We start from the raw sequence: 16,989 nt of genomic DNA on the forward strand, positions 1-16,989 counted from the left end.
GCTTGACAAACCACTCTCTCTGCCTCTCTCTCTCTCTTAAAAGAAAAACGTTCACCCTAATTACTCTAGCACTAAATTCACTGAGTACAAACCATTCCAAATAATTAGCACGTCTTGTGTGTATTGCCTCTTGTTCTTGAATCTCTGAATGCCTCCTCAATTGTAAGTCGCTTTGGACAAAAGTGTCTGCTAATTATTGACTTAATGTAAATGTAATATGTGTGTGTTCAGGTCTTGGACTGGATTGAAAACCATGGAGAAGCGTTTCTCAGCAAACACACAGGAGTTGGGAAGTCTGTACACAGAGCGCGAGCCCTACAAAAACGACATGATGACTTCCAGGAGGTGGCACAGGTTGGAAACTGCTTATTTTATTTTGTGCGCTTGAGAGGAGTAAATGAGCAGGAGCTGTGAAATTTTATATCAAACTGTTGACATTGCTCTTAATATTCATGAGCGATGTTCTAAATGTACTCTTCCCTCTCTCGCTCACTCCAGAACACTTATACTAATGCGGATAAGCTGTTGGAGGCGGCGGAGCAGCTAGCTCAAACGGGCGAGTGTGATCCTGAAGAGATTTACGCTGCTGCTCATCACCTGGAGGTCAGAGTTCAGGAGTTTGTGCGGAGGGTGGAGCAGAGGAAACTGCTGCTGGATATCTCAGTGTCTTTTCACACCCACACCAAAGAGGTAGAGCACACACACACACACACACACACAAACACTACACAGGACTTCTTAAAAAGCTAGCTGTGACTGATCTCTGTTCATGCGTGAGAGATTTTGTTAGTAGCTCTAAAATCCACTTACTGACTGATCGCACTAATTATAAACAAAAGTGAATGGACAAAGCCGACATAATGAGATACTATTTAAACAGAGGCTAATATTTCTGACTGTAAAGGAGCAAACACTTTGCAACTATTTATTAATGCCCTAACAGCTACCCAAAACTTAGGGTGCTTTTTCACCTAGATGTTTGTTTTGGAACCTGGCACGTTTGCACCGTTTGCTTAGTTCGTAGGGCATATGTGAACACCGTAGTTGTGCTTGGATCCATGCCAAAACAGTCTGTCCGAGACAACCTGAATAAGGTGGTCTCGGCACGGTTATGAAAAAGCAAAATGATTCGAACCAGCTTATATCACAGTGTATTATGGTTATGCAATAGTCAAATATGGCTATATGAATAGAGAATTATGAGTAGGACGGGATGTCATCATTTATATCGCTACCGGTTTCATGTCGAATACGAAAGTGAAAGCAAGCTGAACTAAGGGTGTCACCATTCTCCAAATCCTTGTTTCTATTACATTTTCGATTCTAAAGTCACGGTTCAATTCTCGATTTAAAAAGAAAAGTTTGAAAGCACTAACTATGCCATTTTAAGATTTTTATGCAATAAAATAATATCTAACCTTTGTGTGCTGTAACAGTCATGATGCTCTGTGTTGCTCTGGAGGTCCAGCAATCTGTAGTCAGGGCTACTAAATGTGCACTGCTAAGACTTTCTTCTTCACATTATTGTACATAGAGGGTCAGCTGTCACCGTAGCTGTGAGATGCGTTCTACTTGGGATTTCGTTGCGTGGTTCTAGCATGCTAATTAAATGCCCAAAACGCAGAGTTTTCTACCACTGAATAAGGTTGCATGCATGTCCGCGGCCATAAATACTGTATTTACAAATACTCCTTGTAATTGCCTTTGCACGTGTTGCGTTACTTGGAAGTTTTACTCCTGATGAAGACGGGAGAGTAGGTTGTGTTAAACTTGTCGGTTTAACAGATAAATAATTTTTTTTTTGTTGCCTGCGGAGATGCCCTGCCATGTTAGTCGTGCTGCTGGTGGAATAATGTGGTATACGTACATAGCAGACCTTGCAAACTGTGTTTTTTTTTTTTGTCGACAACACGAACATTGTCAACATAACTAGAAATTCCAAATACTTTCACACTGGTGATTTTAGTGAAAGAGGAGGGGGTTCAAGTTCTGTCGACGGGTCTCCTGCGTCTGCAGTTGCCATGTTATCTTTTGGCTGTTTGTTGCTGTACTTCAACAAGCTTGTTTTTTTTTTTCGCATGGCAAGCCAAGCTGGCGTGACATGGGAGCGTGGCAGCATCAACGATTCAATTTTTTTATTCGATAATCGATATTCGATAATATCTAATCCGATTTAAAAACAAAATCTTGACACCCTTGTGCTGAACTAATAAAGAGTGCTGTTTATCCCTTAGGAAAATTGACTGAAATTAACATCTGGTATTTTTTTTCATATTTTCCTCTTATAATATTTTGTATTAGACCTATTGTTTTGTTCATTTCTGCACTGATACATCGAAAGAAAGATCTCAATTTAGCTGCTTCATGATCTGACTGCAGTCTCAGTTTATCTGTTTATTTTCTAGAAAGTCTATAATGCATAATTCTAGCCAACGTTTTTAAGCTCATAATTAATAATTAAAACAAAACTTATTAAATGTCAATTGAAATGAGGCTATGTATGAGAAAGTCGTACCTCTTATTTATATTTGGTGACTGTCTGTGGGTGTCACCATTCAAAATAAAAGCACAGCTTTCGCTTGCTTCCACGAGTTCACACTTAGATATTGCTTGACGCTATTAGCAGGTTTGGCATGCTGTTCTGGGACAAAACCCTAAGCTCAGAGATAATTGAGCCCAAGGCTCCCACCTGGTCATTAAGCATGTAAGGAGGTCTGAGATCAGGTAGGTCCCGAAAGCTCCCCCTGGTAAATGGAGAAAAAGGATGAGATGGGGTAGGGCAGTTGGCTTTGATTAATCTGATTGGATTATTGCTGATTATGGATGAGAGAGCAGCTTCGATCAATCATGTCAAATGCTTCTCTCAAAAATAATTTGTAAAAAATAATGATATTAGACAGCTGAGTGGAATCCGACTGTGAAAAATAAACCAATGTGAGGACAGTTTACTCGCACGTGACATGATTGATTAATTTTGATCAGCTTACAATCTTTGCCATGTAAAATGGAACCGCACCAAGAAGAAAAACATTGTAACAATTTTAATCCTTGTTTCGGAATAACACAATTGATCTACAGGTGTGAAAGCACCCTCAGTAAGCATCTAGTATGCCCTACTACCAGTCTACTACACATTTGAGCGACCACCTAGCAACATCTTAGCAATCGCCTAACAATTTATATTTATTATTATATTTTTTATAATTATTTTTTAGAGGCTTTTGCCTTTATTGATAGGACAGTGGAGATATAGAGACAGGAAAGTGTGGGGAGCAGAGATAGGGGAAGGATCAGCAAAGGACCTCGAGACGGGAATCGAACTCGGGTCGCTGCGAGCACCTCGTCGCTATGTGTCGACGCACTAACCACTATGCTATTTGCGCTGACACAATTTATAATTATTTATCCCTTATTTTTCCAGGAAGGCCCCATTGAGATTAACGGAAATCTCTTCCTGCAGGGAGTCTTGGCCAAGATGGCTATACAGAAAAGATTCACATCAAATATTTGGAAAATATGACATACAGCTCACAAAATGAATTTTATGTTATAAACAAAATGATCATACATTAAGCTCTTAATTAAAACAACAACAACGATCCAGCATTAGCCATGTCTACTTATGACATGTATCTGTGGGCTTTTTAAAAAAATCTTGGCTCATAAATTGATCAAGTTTATTGTGGTTATTAAAGTGGTAACTATAACAAGTTTTATATAGCATATAGCAAGATTTATTTTGGTTTATAATGGACTTATACTTGTTTGCTGCAAGATCTGGCAACTTAGATGAGTCACAATTCACACCTCTTTTCCTGTTATTTCTTGCTTCATGCAGTTGAATATTGTGCACATATAGAAGAGAGACTCATTCCTATGATAATTATGCAACTAAAAACTATTTTTGAAGAGGGTTTTGTGAACGTGGCTTTCACTACTCCATTATTCTTTGATTTCAAATTTAGAGGGAACCACTAAAACAGCTTAACAGCAGCCTAACAATCTTTAAGAGCATCGTAGTTACAACAAATAAAAACTTCCAGTACTCATTAGCAACTTTTAAGCAACGCTATTACAACTAGTTAGCATTACTATAACAAATACTGCTTAGTACAACATAAATCACCAATTGCCTAGAGCAACCAACAACAACACCACAGTAACTTCTTAGCAGCATCCTTGCAACCACACCACAATGTCATTGCAACTACCCAGAAGATCTAGGAAATAACGTCCTGGTTGCCAGGCAACACTGACAATCACCTATCAATGTTTTAGGATGACTGCAACAAATAGCCTGAATATACCACCCAGAAGACCAAAGCAACTGCAAAGGAAATACTAATGGCCTTTTCAACCATATATCTGACATATATCTGACTGTGGTTCTGTCTATCTATCTGTACTACAGTACTAGGTTTCTATCAAATGGTCATTTTCATAATTAAAACAATGTTCAATCAACTAAGCATTCCTTTCTCTGATTAATCAGTAGGCTTTAATTGATTATTTAAAAAATATTCAGTTAAAATAATAATAATAATAACTCCTTACATTTATACAGTGCTTTTCTGAAAACTCAAAGTGCTTTTTACACATTTTTTGGGGGAAATCTCCTGAATCACCACCAGTGTGCAGCATCGCGATGGCAGCCATATTGCGGCAGACCGCACATCCCACACCAGCTGATTTGCGGAGAGGAGACAGAGTGATGAAGCCAATTATGATATATGGATGGTTAGGAGGCAGTGATTGAAAGAGGCCTGTGGGCAAATTTGGCCAGGATGCCGGGGTTAAACCCCTACACTTTTCTGAAGGACATTCTGGTATTTTTAACAACCACAGAGAGTCAGGAACTCAGTCTAACATCTCATTCAACAGTATTTAGCGGTACTTGCTCACTTAGCAGTATAGAGTCCCTATCATTATACTTGTGCGTTAGGACCCACACAAACCGCTAGTTGAGCGCCCCCTGCTGGTCTCACTAACACCTACCAAGCACTCTGTTAACCACCTGGTTGCCAGGCAACAGACAATTACATATCAGTATATCTGACTGTGGATCTGTCTGTCTCTTTCTGCCTCAAGCTGTGGTCATGGATGGAGGACTTACAGAAGAGTCTTGTGGAGCCGGTGGTGAACTCTGAGTCTGTGGATGCCGTTCAGGAGCTGATCAGACAGTTTCAGCAGCAGCAGAGCAGCACGCTGGACGCCACGCTCAATGTCATCAAAGAGGGAGAGGAGCTCATTCAACATCTGCGGTGAGTTTGACAACACTCAGATCTGTGTTTATTACTATGTATGCGTTGAATGGTCATTTTGATAATCAAGTAATACAACCTATCTGCGATCAACTAATCATCAAAAATTTATTTTTTTAAATATGTTTATCAAACTTTTACAAAAATAGAAGGATATACAGGAAAATAAAACACAAATAGTACACACAATAAAATAAAAAAAATAAAAAAATTAAATTAGACTGAATTAAATATTGAAAAAAAAAAACATAAGCTGCGTCCCAAATGGCACACTATACACTATGCACTCATGCACTATGTACTTATGCACTTACACACTCAACAGGATAGTACATGTATGTAATGGCGTCCCAAATGGCACACTAATGTTTTTTTACTAAGCGGATATTCAAACCGTTTCCCTGATTACGTTTGACGGTTGCCAAATCAGTGAAATAAACGACCGAATTATCAAATATTACCTGCCGTGAGTGTTGCCGCATTCACCATCGGGAGGCGCTATAATCGCTTTCGTAGAAGAATTTTGTTCTCACCATCCAAAATAAATAAAGTTATTCAACATGTGCGTCCGATAGCTCCGCCTCTTCCGCTACGTAAGCAAACCTGCGGTCGTTGAGTGCTTGAAGTGTGCATCATTACACACTTCATTTTAGCGGCTGAATGAGTGCATCATCCGGGAAATTAAAGTGCACTTATTATTTTTATAGTTTTCAGTATGAACACACTACTTACACTATATATACTACAAAATGGCGTAGAATAGTGCATAAGTATGCGATTTGGGACGCAGCTATAGTTACAATTGTATATAAAATACATGTTGGATCATTGTGATTTAGAAATAACCCATGTACACATGTACATCAACAAATCATGAAAATATAATCCAAAAATCTAAATACAACGCAGTTAGATTCATTCAATCAAAGGCTTAGATTGTCTGTAGAAGAAGTTGTACTGGTGGGCGACACTGTGGCTCAAGAAGTGCTGAAATACTCAGAGAGTCCTATGTCTTAGAAAAAGTACTAGAATGGGCATTTAGTGTAAACCTAATTTTTTCCAAATGAATGAAGCACATTTCGTTGCACATCCAGTTGTCAAAAGTCGGAGGGAAACTTCGTTTCCATAGCAGAAGAATGCTGATAATGTCATTTTAATGAACTTCAAGCCCACTAAATAGACCAGTCTCCTTTAGGCTTTCTGCGCTCCATAGAAGCCATCAATAGTCTAACTGCTCTAATTATTGCTTTCATTATGGCCGGTCATTGACACAGTTTTTAATGAGGAGTATACTGTATTATACCATATTTTACAGCATATTTAAATTTGAGTTCTGTCTTTTTGTGATCAGTTTATGTCATCTTTAGGCCCCCTTTGTAATTTTGCGAAAGCCACCTTATGTTCTCAATATCTCTTCATAAAAACCACTGCTGAGCAATTCCATGCAAGAGTCAACCTTGCCATAAAAAACATTTTTACCAAAATAGTAAAACTCTTGTTTAGGCTAGAGGAAAATGCTCAAAATGCCTCTGGCAATGTTTTTTAAACCAATATATTTGATTAACCAAAGTCACACAAGTGGCAATTTTAGATCTGTCACATCTGTGACGGCGAGATGCCACATCAGGGCAGCACAATAAAGGAAAAATCTGATATTATAATATTACATTTTTCTGTGTTAAATATTGCAGTTTGGTATATTGTTATAGAATAATTTGAATAGCACTATTGGTGTGTTTTTTCTGAGTCCAACAGTATTCAGATACAGAAATTAAATTATCACTTACTTTGCTTTGTCTTGTTTTTAGTTTAATTAATATTGTTTTGCATTGTTTACTTTTCATTTTTTTCCTATAACAAACAAATCTATCAGCAACATAATCTTGTTTTCGCATTGAAATGTCGATATTTGGACTAGAAACAGGACAAAAATTAGAAGTAAAAAAAAACTTCTTATTACGTAAAATGAAAATTTTGTATAAACACTGTAATTAAATAGAATTCCGTAGCTCCTGGTCAAGTATAATTCAGACTCAACATTACATATCTTGCGATGTGACTATTGCGGATGCGAATATTGTGATATCAATTAGGGTTGTGTCGCATCTCGATCGCGATCCCTGTTTACACTAATATGTCTTAGTTTTAAAATGCCATTTTAGAACAAAAACGATCCACGTCCACACTGGCGTTTTACCTAGAATTTCTATAAAGATCTCCCTCTATACCGCTGAAAACGCACAATCATGTAAAATAAAACTAAACCAATAATTGTAAAACAAACAAAAAATGTTTTTCCTGTAAAAGAATGGTTTGAAGGAAAATTAACTCTCAGTTTTTAACCATTCTTCTTAAGAAAAATCAAGATGTCTGCCTTTTCTGACAGAAGTCGGGATATTTCTTGGTTTATTGTGCTCCCTGCAGTTGAAAATACCCTTTTTGAGTTGCAAATTGCAGTTAAATGCAGTAATGTTAATAATTTTCATTAACGTGTTCACATAAATGAGTTAATGGTGTTTTGGGAGTCAACTGTGTTTTTAATACCGTTTTGGCGCATCTTGCAATGTAAAAACAAGCAGTTTTTTTTATATATAGTTTTTTAATAAACAGTTTATTATTAGGCTATTCATAGGCTATATTTGTAAAAACATTTTGCTTTGCATTAATGCTTAAGATTAATTTAGGCTACTGCAGAAAAAATACTGTTTTCATTGTAACCGAATGTGTGTTTAACTAATAATATTATATTGTTTAGGTGATTGACTGCTGAAATAACGGTGTGATTGATGTAACATTACCGTTTGTAGCTAGGCTATTAAAAATGATTTTTTAAAATAGCAGTTAATGCACTTTTAAAAGGTACTTTCAAGAAAACAACTTGTTGCGTTTGTTGCAACAGACATTGTCACTGACCACTCGGGAAAAACAACCTGTCTGGTTCACTCCGCAAGCTTACGAGCTGTGTGTGCACGAGTCTGTGTTGCGTGCTATGTGTGTGCGCTTAGTGCGAGCCTCCACTGAGTGCGTACCCACAGCCGAGAACTGTGACGGCTTTTATACTTGACGTGCTCGCCGGAAACACAAACATTTTTCATGTGAGATTGCCAACTGTGCAGACTAATATCAAATATTGCAAATTAGAAAAGGTTGGTCAGTTAAATATGCTACTGTATGTAGAGTTTATTCAGCAATAATTCTCCAGCACTGATAGCAGAACCATTAATGTCAGAGCTTATTGGGTCACACTTTACAATAAGGTTCATTAGTTAATGTTGATTAATGCATTTACTAACATGGACAAACAATGAACAGTACATCTACTACTGTATAGTTACTTCATGTTAGTTAACGTTAGGTAATGAGTTAACATGAACTAACAATGAACTACAAATACAGTAGTTCATTGTTAGTTCATGTTAACTCATGGTGCATTAACTAATGTTAACAAGCATGGACTTTGATGTTAATAATGCATTAGTAAATGTTTAATTATGATTAATAAATGCTGGACAGGTGTTGTTCATAATTAGTTCATGTTAGTAAACGCATTAACTAATGAACCTTATTGTAAAGTGTTACCGCTTATTGATACTTCGGTCTTTTATAATGTTGCACCGATACCGATAAAGTACTGAGTTTTGGGATCATCCCTACTGTAAACTAGTAAAACTATCCCTACTGTTTTTTTGGTTACATCTGTAGCGCATGTTTCTTCATTTAATACATACAAAATTTTTACAGATTGATATTTTCCTGTTCATACAACGTTTTGGAAAATATAAACTGATGTTTCAAAATAATGTTAATATACTTTCTAGTTGTGATTTTATGTTTTGAGATTTTACTTTAAATGCCACATCTATAATGCTGGAGTTGTCCTCCTCTGAATTTTTAATTCCAAATGTTTCCCAATTTATTAGCAAAACAGCTTTGAAAAAGAATGAATTTTGCAACCGAGCTAACCTGAACCATTTTCAGCTTTGCAGATCGATTCTAATTATATTCTTTTCATATTGCATGTGAACGGGTCTGCACGTGCGATGTCATGCTGATATACTGGTTGCGGATTAACGTGGCCTCTATTGATATTGATTTGCTCTTGGATGTGTTGGCGTGGGTTTGTGTGTGCTCAAACAGGGACTCAGCGTTGGCCTGTAATAAGCTGCCACATGCCAGCTCCGTGGCTCATATCGAGGGTGTTCTTCAGCAGTTGGATGAGGCTCAGGCTCATATGGAGGAGCTTTTCCACGAGCGCAGGATCAAACTGGACATCTTCCTGCAGCTCCGCATCTTTGAACAGTACGCCCTGGAGGTGTGTGTGTATGTGTGTGTTTGATGATGGGCTGAACCGAAGTCATTATCAGTCTACCTTTATTTGCACAGATGTGCTTCTGCACTGCCTGCATTTGCAAGCATGTCCAGTTGAAGGCAGAATTATTAGCCCTAGATTTTAAAGTATTACTACTTGTCTATGAATCACTAAACGGCCTAGGACCTTAATACATTACAGATTTGCTCACTGAATACAAACAGATCCCTCAGATCATTAGGATCAGGTAAATTAGAAATTTCAAAAGTTCAATTAAAGCCGGGCGAATCCGCCGCTAGCCACTAACAGCACCCTCCGCTGCTGGAATCAGCTTCCAGAAATGATCAGATGTGCTCCAACATTAAGTACATTCAAATCAAGACTGAAAACACATCTGTTTAGCTCTGCCTTTAGTGAATGAGCACTGTGCTACATCCGACAGATCACACTATTATGTCTTTCTTTTTTATTCCTTTAAAACCTGTTTTTAACACATTTTAATCTGTTTCTATTCTGTTTTTAATCATTTTTATTTTCTTGTTTCTTTTATTCTTGTTTATGTAAAGCACTTTGAATTACCATTATTTATTAAATGTGCTGTATAAATAAAGAGTGTTTTATTATTTTAGTGTAAATTATATACTCATAGTTTTCATTTCTCCTAATAAAGTGTAGTAACTACCCCTACACCTTATAGATATATACTTTAAATATCGCATACGGACCTTGAGCATGCGTCAATAGTGCCGCCACATTTGTACAGTGGTCCCAGGACAAAAGTCCTTTAACCGCACTAGTCAAGACTAAAGCCAATGTGAAGATGCTGGACTTTAGCAATGTGTACGGGTTTAGTAACGAGGAAACCAATAAAACAAAGCACAAAGGCCGAACATTTTATAGGTAAGATTTCGTTTATTACGTTTTCATATGAACTTTTGTGCTAAATAAGTAACATTATTGATCATAATACAGTCACTTACTGCATTCACAAGGCAAAGTAGCACCAACATCCACTAAGTTCTAGGCTTATGCTAGTTTTTTTTGAAAAAAATAAGCAAATATTGTAAATGAAACATGACAATAAGATGCTGCCAGAAACTTGTATTATTGTCAGCTAAGTAAACGAGTTGTTCATAACGGCGATCCATTCACAAACGAATCGCTCCCTCCGTCAGAATGAGAAGTGAAAACAGGAGAGGGGCTGTGTTTCAGAACAAGGATTAGATCAAATTGAACAGGGAGGCAGGATAATATATTTCCATGCACACAAACATGCTCTTTCTTTGCTCTGAATGGCCAGACTTCTTTTGCACCTTGGTCCCACATTAATGTCTAAGGAGCGCTACCCTGTACTAAATTGGCAGCTTTATTGACGCATTTTTTTCAATAGACAACAATAGTGTAGGCGACATCTATTGTAAATATCTATGCCTACACAGGGCTCAACAATAAGGACTGCCCGATGGCCCGGGGCCAGCGTGTGAGATGCTCGGGACAGTAGACAGGATCCTTACTGGCCCGATCGGGCCACAAATGCCCTGTCATTAAAGTTTCATTTGCCTGTGAATATTTGTCAAACGCGTGCAAATACAATCAGAATAGAGAAACCGTTTGTGTTTTTAAGCCTTCAAATGCTACCTTCTCGGTTCCTCTTATCTGATTGGATGTTGTGAGCATGCTATCTTTTTTCCGTAACAACAAGTACAGCTAAGAGACAGCAACATGGCGGCAACATCAAGGGATGATGCTAAAGGAAAACATTTGTCTCTAACGTCTTGGAAACAGACATTTACGAGGGTACACCACGACAAAAAAAAAAAAATTAAGTGATGTTTTGTACAGTTTGCCGTTAGTTTGGCAGGTCAGTCATCCTTTGTTTTGCAATAAAATACCTGCACATTTTGCTACTTTTGTTTGCAAAACACTTTTTTAAATATTAAAATTCTAGATTTACAAACATTTTGACATTTTTTTCTACTTGTGGCTAAGAAATAGCTATTAACTTTTTTTGGTGGGGCCAGTGGCAATATTGGCAGGGTAAGTAAAAATCTGAACCACCAGTCCGATCGGGCCAGTAGAAAAAAATCCTCAGCGTTGAACCCTGCTACACCTTATCTGCAGCATAGCAACACCCTAACAAATTTTCCTTGTAATGATCTAAGCCCCATAACTGGCAACATTTTCCTAGCAACCACTCAGAACAACAAACTAGTACTTAATAGGACCCTTTTAACAAGGGTTTATGGGCCTGTTTGCAACCCGGTCACTTCATATATATGAATATCCCGGTCCCCTGTTTGCAACCCGGTCCCTTCATGTGGATATCTATATGATTTGTGAAAACGGTTCCATTTAGCCACATAAAGGTGTCAGGTAAATTAGGCCACATGTAAATCCAATCATCAAATATATAATATGCTATAAGCAAATTTTACAAGTTTACGTCAACTAAAGCCTCAGATACAACACATTTTATTTAATTATTGTTTTTTCTACAGAAATGTAAGCTATATATCTTTTTTGACAAAGAAAATATATCATGCTTCATTAGGCTTGGTTCTACTTTTGTCATTTAACGATCAATGACTGGGCAAAAAGCTCTCTAGATACCACTTATAACAAAACATCAGCTGCCTTTTTAAAATATTAACCACCTAGCAACAAAATACATTTTTAACTTTTAATTTATTTTACTTTTTGTCATTTTAGTAATTATAAATTATTAGCCTAATTGAAGAGTTCTACTTTAAAGATTTATTTTAAATTTAACTGACAGTTCGCCCAAAAAAGACACTTCTGTGATCATCTGCTCACCCTTTCCTTGTTCAAAACTTGTTTAAGTTTCTCTTTTCTGTTGAGCACAAAAGTAGATATTTTGAAGAAAGCCAGCCATTGACTTCTATAGTATTTGTTTTTCCTACTTTGGAAGTCAATGATTACAGGTTTTCAGCTGCTTTTTTCAAAATATCTTCTTTTTTGTTGATATAGAGGAAAAGAAGCTTTGCTAACACTTATCTATCCCTTTAACATGAATTATATTACGTCAAATCACTTTTAACACGTTTTTATTTTATTTTATGAATATGAGTGTAGGCTGGTATAATATATGTCCTCTGTTTCATAGGTGATGGGTGAGCTGGATGCCTGGAAACAGGATCTGATGCGACAGGCGACTGATTTTAACACAGAAGAGCTCACTCTGGCTGAACAGAGACTACACAGACACACCGAGCGCAAACTCGCCATGAACAACATGACCTATGAGGTCATACAGCAGGGACAGGATCTCCATCAGTACATCATGGAGGTCCAGGCTTCAGGTGAGGAGCTGCTCTTAAATAATACAGCTGTGGAGACAGGAAGGAGGACACAGATAGGTGCTACAGTGTTCGTTGGATGTTCCTATGTGATATCACTACTGGTTTAACACTTTGCCGATGTTTATTTTGCATTTGATTGGTCACGGAATCTTTGAGCATTGTGGTGTCATTTCCCTCCAACAAACCATGGCAAATAGTTTCTATGACAAGCAGGTACATTTTAATCAATCGAATGACACAACATGCTAAATAATTACTCAATATTCATGGATCTTGATGATGTCCGTATAAAACGAACGGACATTACGGTAGCAGATTGTGGAACATCACCAACTTCTCAAGGCATTATTTTGGGATTGTCTATGCAGTGTATTGTTTGTTTTGTTTCCATGTAATTAAGCATAAGCCTATCACAAGCGTACAGTCCACAGCAATCCATTTCTGTCTGCTGTAGACAAAAGGCCCTTCACACAAAACACATTCTTGTATTCTGTCTCAACATCCATGCTTTGTGTTCCATTTTGTGCCGTCTGATCTTTGAAAGTGCCGTTTTTGTTGTGGCGCATTGGCTATGGAATTGCAAAGCATAAATTTGGTGCTTTAAGCTTTATTTGCTGTGATGTTAGTTGAAACAGAATCTGTATGTTAGGGTGCGATGTTGTTGTGCAGTTGTAATATTTATTAATGTTTTGAAATTAGCTTCAATTTTTGGTTGTTGAGTTTTCATTGTAAGCCTTGTGTACTGTTTAAATTGACTACGCTTGTTATGTTTGGGACTGTTTTTGCCCAATTGACTTCTATTATAATGACATTTTTGGATTACAAAAGCCGCCTTTTTGCTACCCTTTAGTCTTGCTAGGCACCCTTTGCAAAGGGTAACCAAAAAGTGTAATGGTACGGTTTGCTTTTAGGTACTTTTTGACAGTGGAAACAGCCATAATAGCGTACCGAACCAAACTGTACCGTACCATACCACTCAGTGGAAACGGGCCTTTATTGATGACATCACCAGCAGCGACTAGTCGTCATCGACTTGACTTTGATAACATAAAAGTCGACTTCCAAAAATCTAAAGTTCTACATGCTTATTATGTTCTGAGAGCTGAGCTGCTTATTTACATTTGTTCAGACATATCAAGTGCGCAAAGGTCTCTCTCTCACACACGCACTCTTTTTGCTGAAACTCAGAGAAAGTTGTGGCCAAATTAAGACTCAAAATCACCCCACGGTGGATGAAAACATCCCCAACAGCAGACAAGGGTCAATAGTCATTTTAGTGTGTTTACTGTACCATTAAAACAAACAGGTGCAGTTGTTATGTTAATGAGGCTCATTTCAGTGCTGCCATCTCTGATGCAGTTTGACTGAAATATGAATGCAACATAGACTTTAATCATGAAATGACTGTTCAAGCATATCTGTTTTTTTGTAGTAGTAGTCGTGTAAATTAAATTTTTGAAAGTAAATTTAATGCCTTGTCTCTATTGCTGTGATTCTGCCTGTCACAGTTCAATAGAAGTGTGTCTTCTAGCAGCAGATTTTCATTCGTATGTGTGATGGAGGCACAGTTTTGACTTCATTACACATTTTCTAAGCCCTTCAAGTGTTCTCTTCTGATAAAAATGCCATTGCGTGTTTGCAGAAACCAAGAGAACAGAACTAAACAAACCCTTGTGTGCTTTTCTCATTTATATTTCTTAAACATCTCCTTTTAAGTTTGTAATTTATATTTAGCTCAGTTTTAGTAATTGAGAACCATACTTAACTAAACATGTTTTTAAATATTTAAATACATACACACAATATATACATTTTTACTTACATATACAAAAGCTGTCCAGTTCCGAAACACTCAATCACAAGAAGCTAGAAAAAAAACAAGAAAAAATCATGCAGTTTGCGCAGACTTTAATCTAATTCTAACTGACAGACTTCATTCATTTTCACTTTAATCACAACAGTCATAATAATCATAATCATTTTTGTTCATTTTGGTGGCTTACAGTACTGGAGATTTTCACCAGTTCTACTAGAACTGGTTTATACACCACAGGAACTGAGAATGATTTTATTTATAGGAACATTTGGAGAAACCAAATTAGTTCCTAATTCAGAGAATGGTCTTTCCCAGCACAGTAGGAACCACTAGTTCTTAGAAACTGGTCGGTTGGTTATTTTTTTATAGTTCTACTAGAACTGGTTTATACACCACAGAAATTAAGAATGATTTTAGTTCTAGGAAGATTTAGAGAAACGAAATTAGTTCCTATTTCAGAGAATGGTCTTTCCCAGCAGAGTAGGAATTGTAGTTCTTCGAGACTGGTCGGGTGGTCAATTTTATAGTTCTACTAGAACTGGTTTATACACCACAGGAACTGAGAATGATTTTAGTTATAGAAACATTTGGAGGATCCAAATTAGTTCCTACTTCAGAGAATGATCTTTCCCAGCACAGTAGGAACCACTAGTTATTCGATATTGGTCGGTGGTTAATTTTTATAGTTCTACTAGAACTGGTTTATATACCACAGAAACTGAGAATGGCTTTAGTTATAGGAACATTTGGAAAAACTAAATTAGTTCCTACTTCAGAGAATGGACTTTCCAAGCACAGTAGGAACCACGAGTTATTCGAGACTGGTAGTGAGACTCGATGGTGTATTTTTATAGTTTTACTAGAACTGGTTAACACACAACAGAAACTGAGAATGATTTTATTTATAGGAACATTTGAAGGAATCACTAGTTCTTTGAGCCTGGTCTGTGGTTAACTTTATTAGTTTTACTAGAAGTGGTTTATACACCACAAAAAAAAAAATGACTTTAGTCATAGGAACATTTGGAGAAGCCAAATTAGTTCCTACTTTAGATAATAGTCTTTCCCAGCACAGTAGAAACCACTAGTGACATCAGGGAAATGTAGTTCTTTGAGACTGGTCTGGTGGGTAATTTGTATAGTTTTACTAGAACTGGTTTATACTCCACAGGAACTGAGAATGGTTTCAGTTGTAGTTCTTCGAGACTGGTGGTAATTCTGTTATAGTTCCTATAACTACATATTTTGGCAGATAATTTTGAGACATATAAATCTTCTTGATGAATGTACTTTTTCTGAGACTAATTACATATAAGGCTAGTAAATGGAGTAGACAATAGATTTTATTTTGAAAACACAAAAACTGACCTGCTGTCCTTCACTCCACATCCAAACAGCACAATTTTTATAATACGCTCTGTCTTTCAGGCCAAACAAAGCTTCTTGAGACAGCGCAAACAGTGTTTGAGATGTTGCTGTTTATTGGGTCAGCATGAATAAGCCTTTACGGCAGTACGAGAGTGCAGTAATGTCTGCTGTAGGGGCCGGTGAGAGCTGAAAAGAAGGCAGGAGTGATGATGAGTTAGTGTTCAGCAAAGAGATAAAAGAGTGTGAATCAGTCATCGCTTCACTCCTCCGTGCTCTGCTGCATTTTACTGACAGTTACCACGGACACAACGGCGGAAACCTGCTACCCACATTATGGGTTGCCTTGGATGGTGTGGAAGAGGAAGGGAGAGAAGAGGAGGATTGGGTGGGATAGATAATGATTGAAATTATGTGTATTAGGCCTGGGTGCCAATTTGTCCCAATTTGATTCTAAATCTAATGCATTGGGCTCTATGTTGACGGTCTATGCGCAAAGCGCAAAACGCAGGGCGCAAATGCTTTCAGGGCGTGTCAGGACGCGTTTTTTGCTAATTTAGGGACGGGAAATCTGCCTTGCGCTTCGGCGCATGGTCTAAAAGGGTTGAGTTTATTTTCTTAATGAGTGTTAGGTGTGTTTTAAGAATAAACCAATTACAGTCTCATCTCCCATTCCCTTTAAGAGTCAGCTGCATCGCGCCAAGAGCGCATTCGCTATTTACAGGACGCAAAGTAAGTCTAAGTGGAAAAAATAAGCATTTCACAAGCAAACAGTTAACAGTTGACAGTTTTTTAACAGAAAACTGTTAAACAGAGCATCTACTGTGTGAGAATGAGAGATAATGGATCACTTTCACTTTCGCTCTTGGATAGGGAAACCTTTACGCACAGACATCAATTAGTCTATAAATAAATAAT

General features: G+C 37.4%; 1 protein-coding gene across 2 annotated transcripts in view; it reads left to right on the forward strand.

Annotated features, from left to right (window-relative positions):
* kalrnb (kalirin RhoGEF kinase b) overlaps positions 1 to 16,989 on the forward strand; it is a 173,012-nt gene that overhangs the window by 49,686 nt on the left and 106,337 nt on the right. For both annotated transcript variants that reach the window (XM_068221789.2, NM_001327989.1), the window contains 5 exon segments: positions 232 to 354; positions 499 to 690; positions 5,089 to 5,261; positions 9,399 to 9,573; positions 12,695 to 12,890. In XM_068221789.2, the coding sequence (XP_068077890.2) occupies positions 232 to 354; positions 499 to 690; positions 5,089 to 5,261; positions 9,399 to 9,573; positions 12,695 to 12,890 (859 nt within the window).

This window comes from Danio rerio, chromosome 6, assembly GCF_049306965.1.
Source record: "Danio rerio strain Tuebingen ecotype United States chromosome 6, GRCz12tu, whole genome shotgun sequence".
In the NCBI taxonomy this organism is placed as follows: Eukaryota; Metazoa; Chordata; class Actinopteri; order Cypriniformes; family Danionidae; genus Danio; species Danio rerio.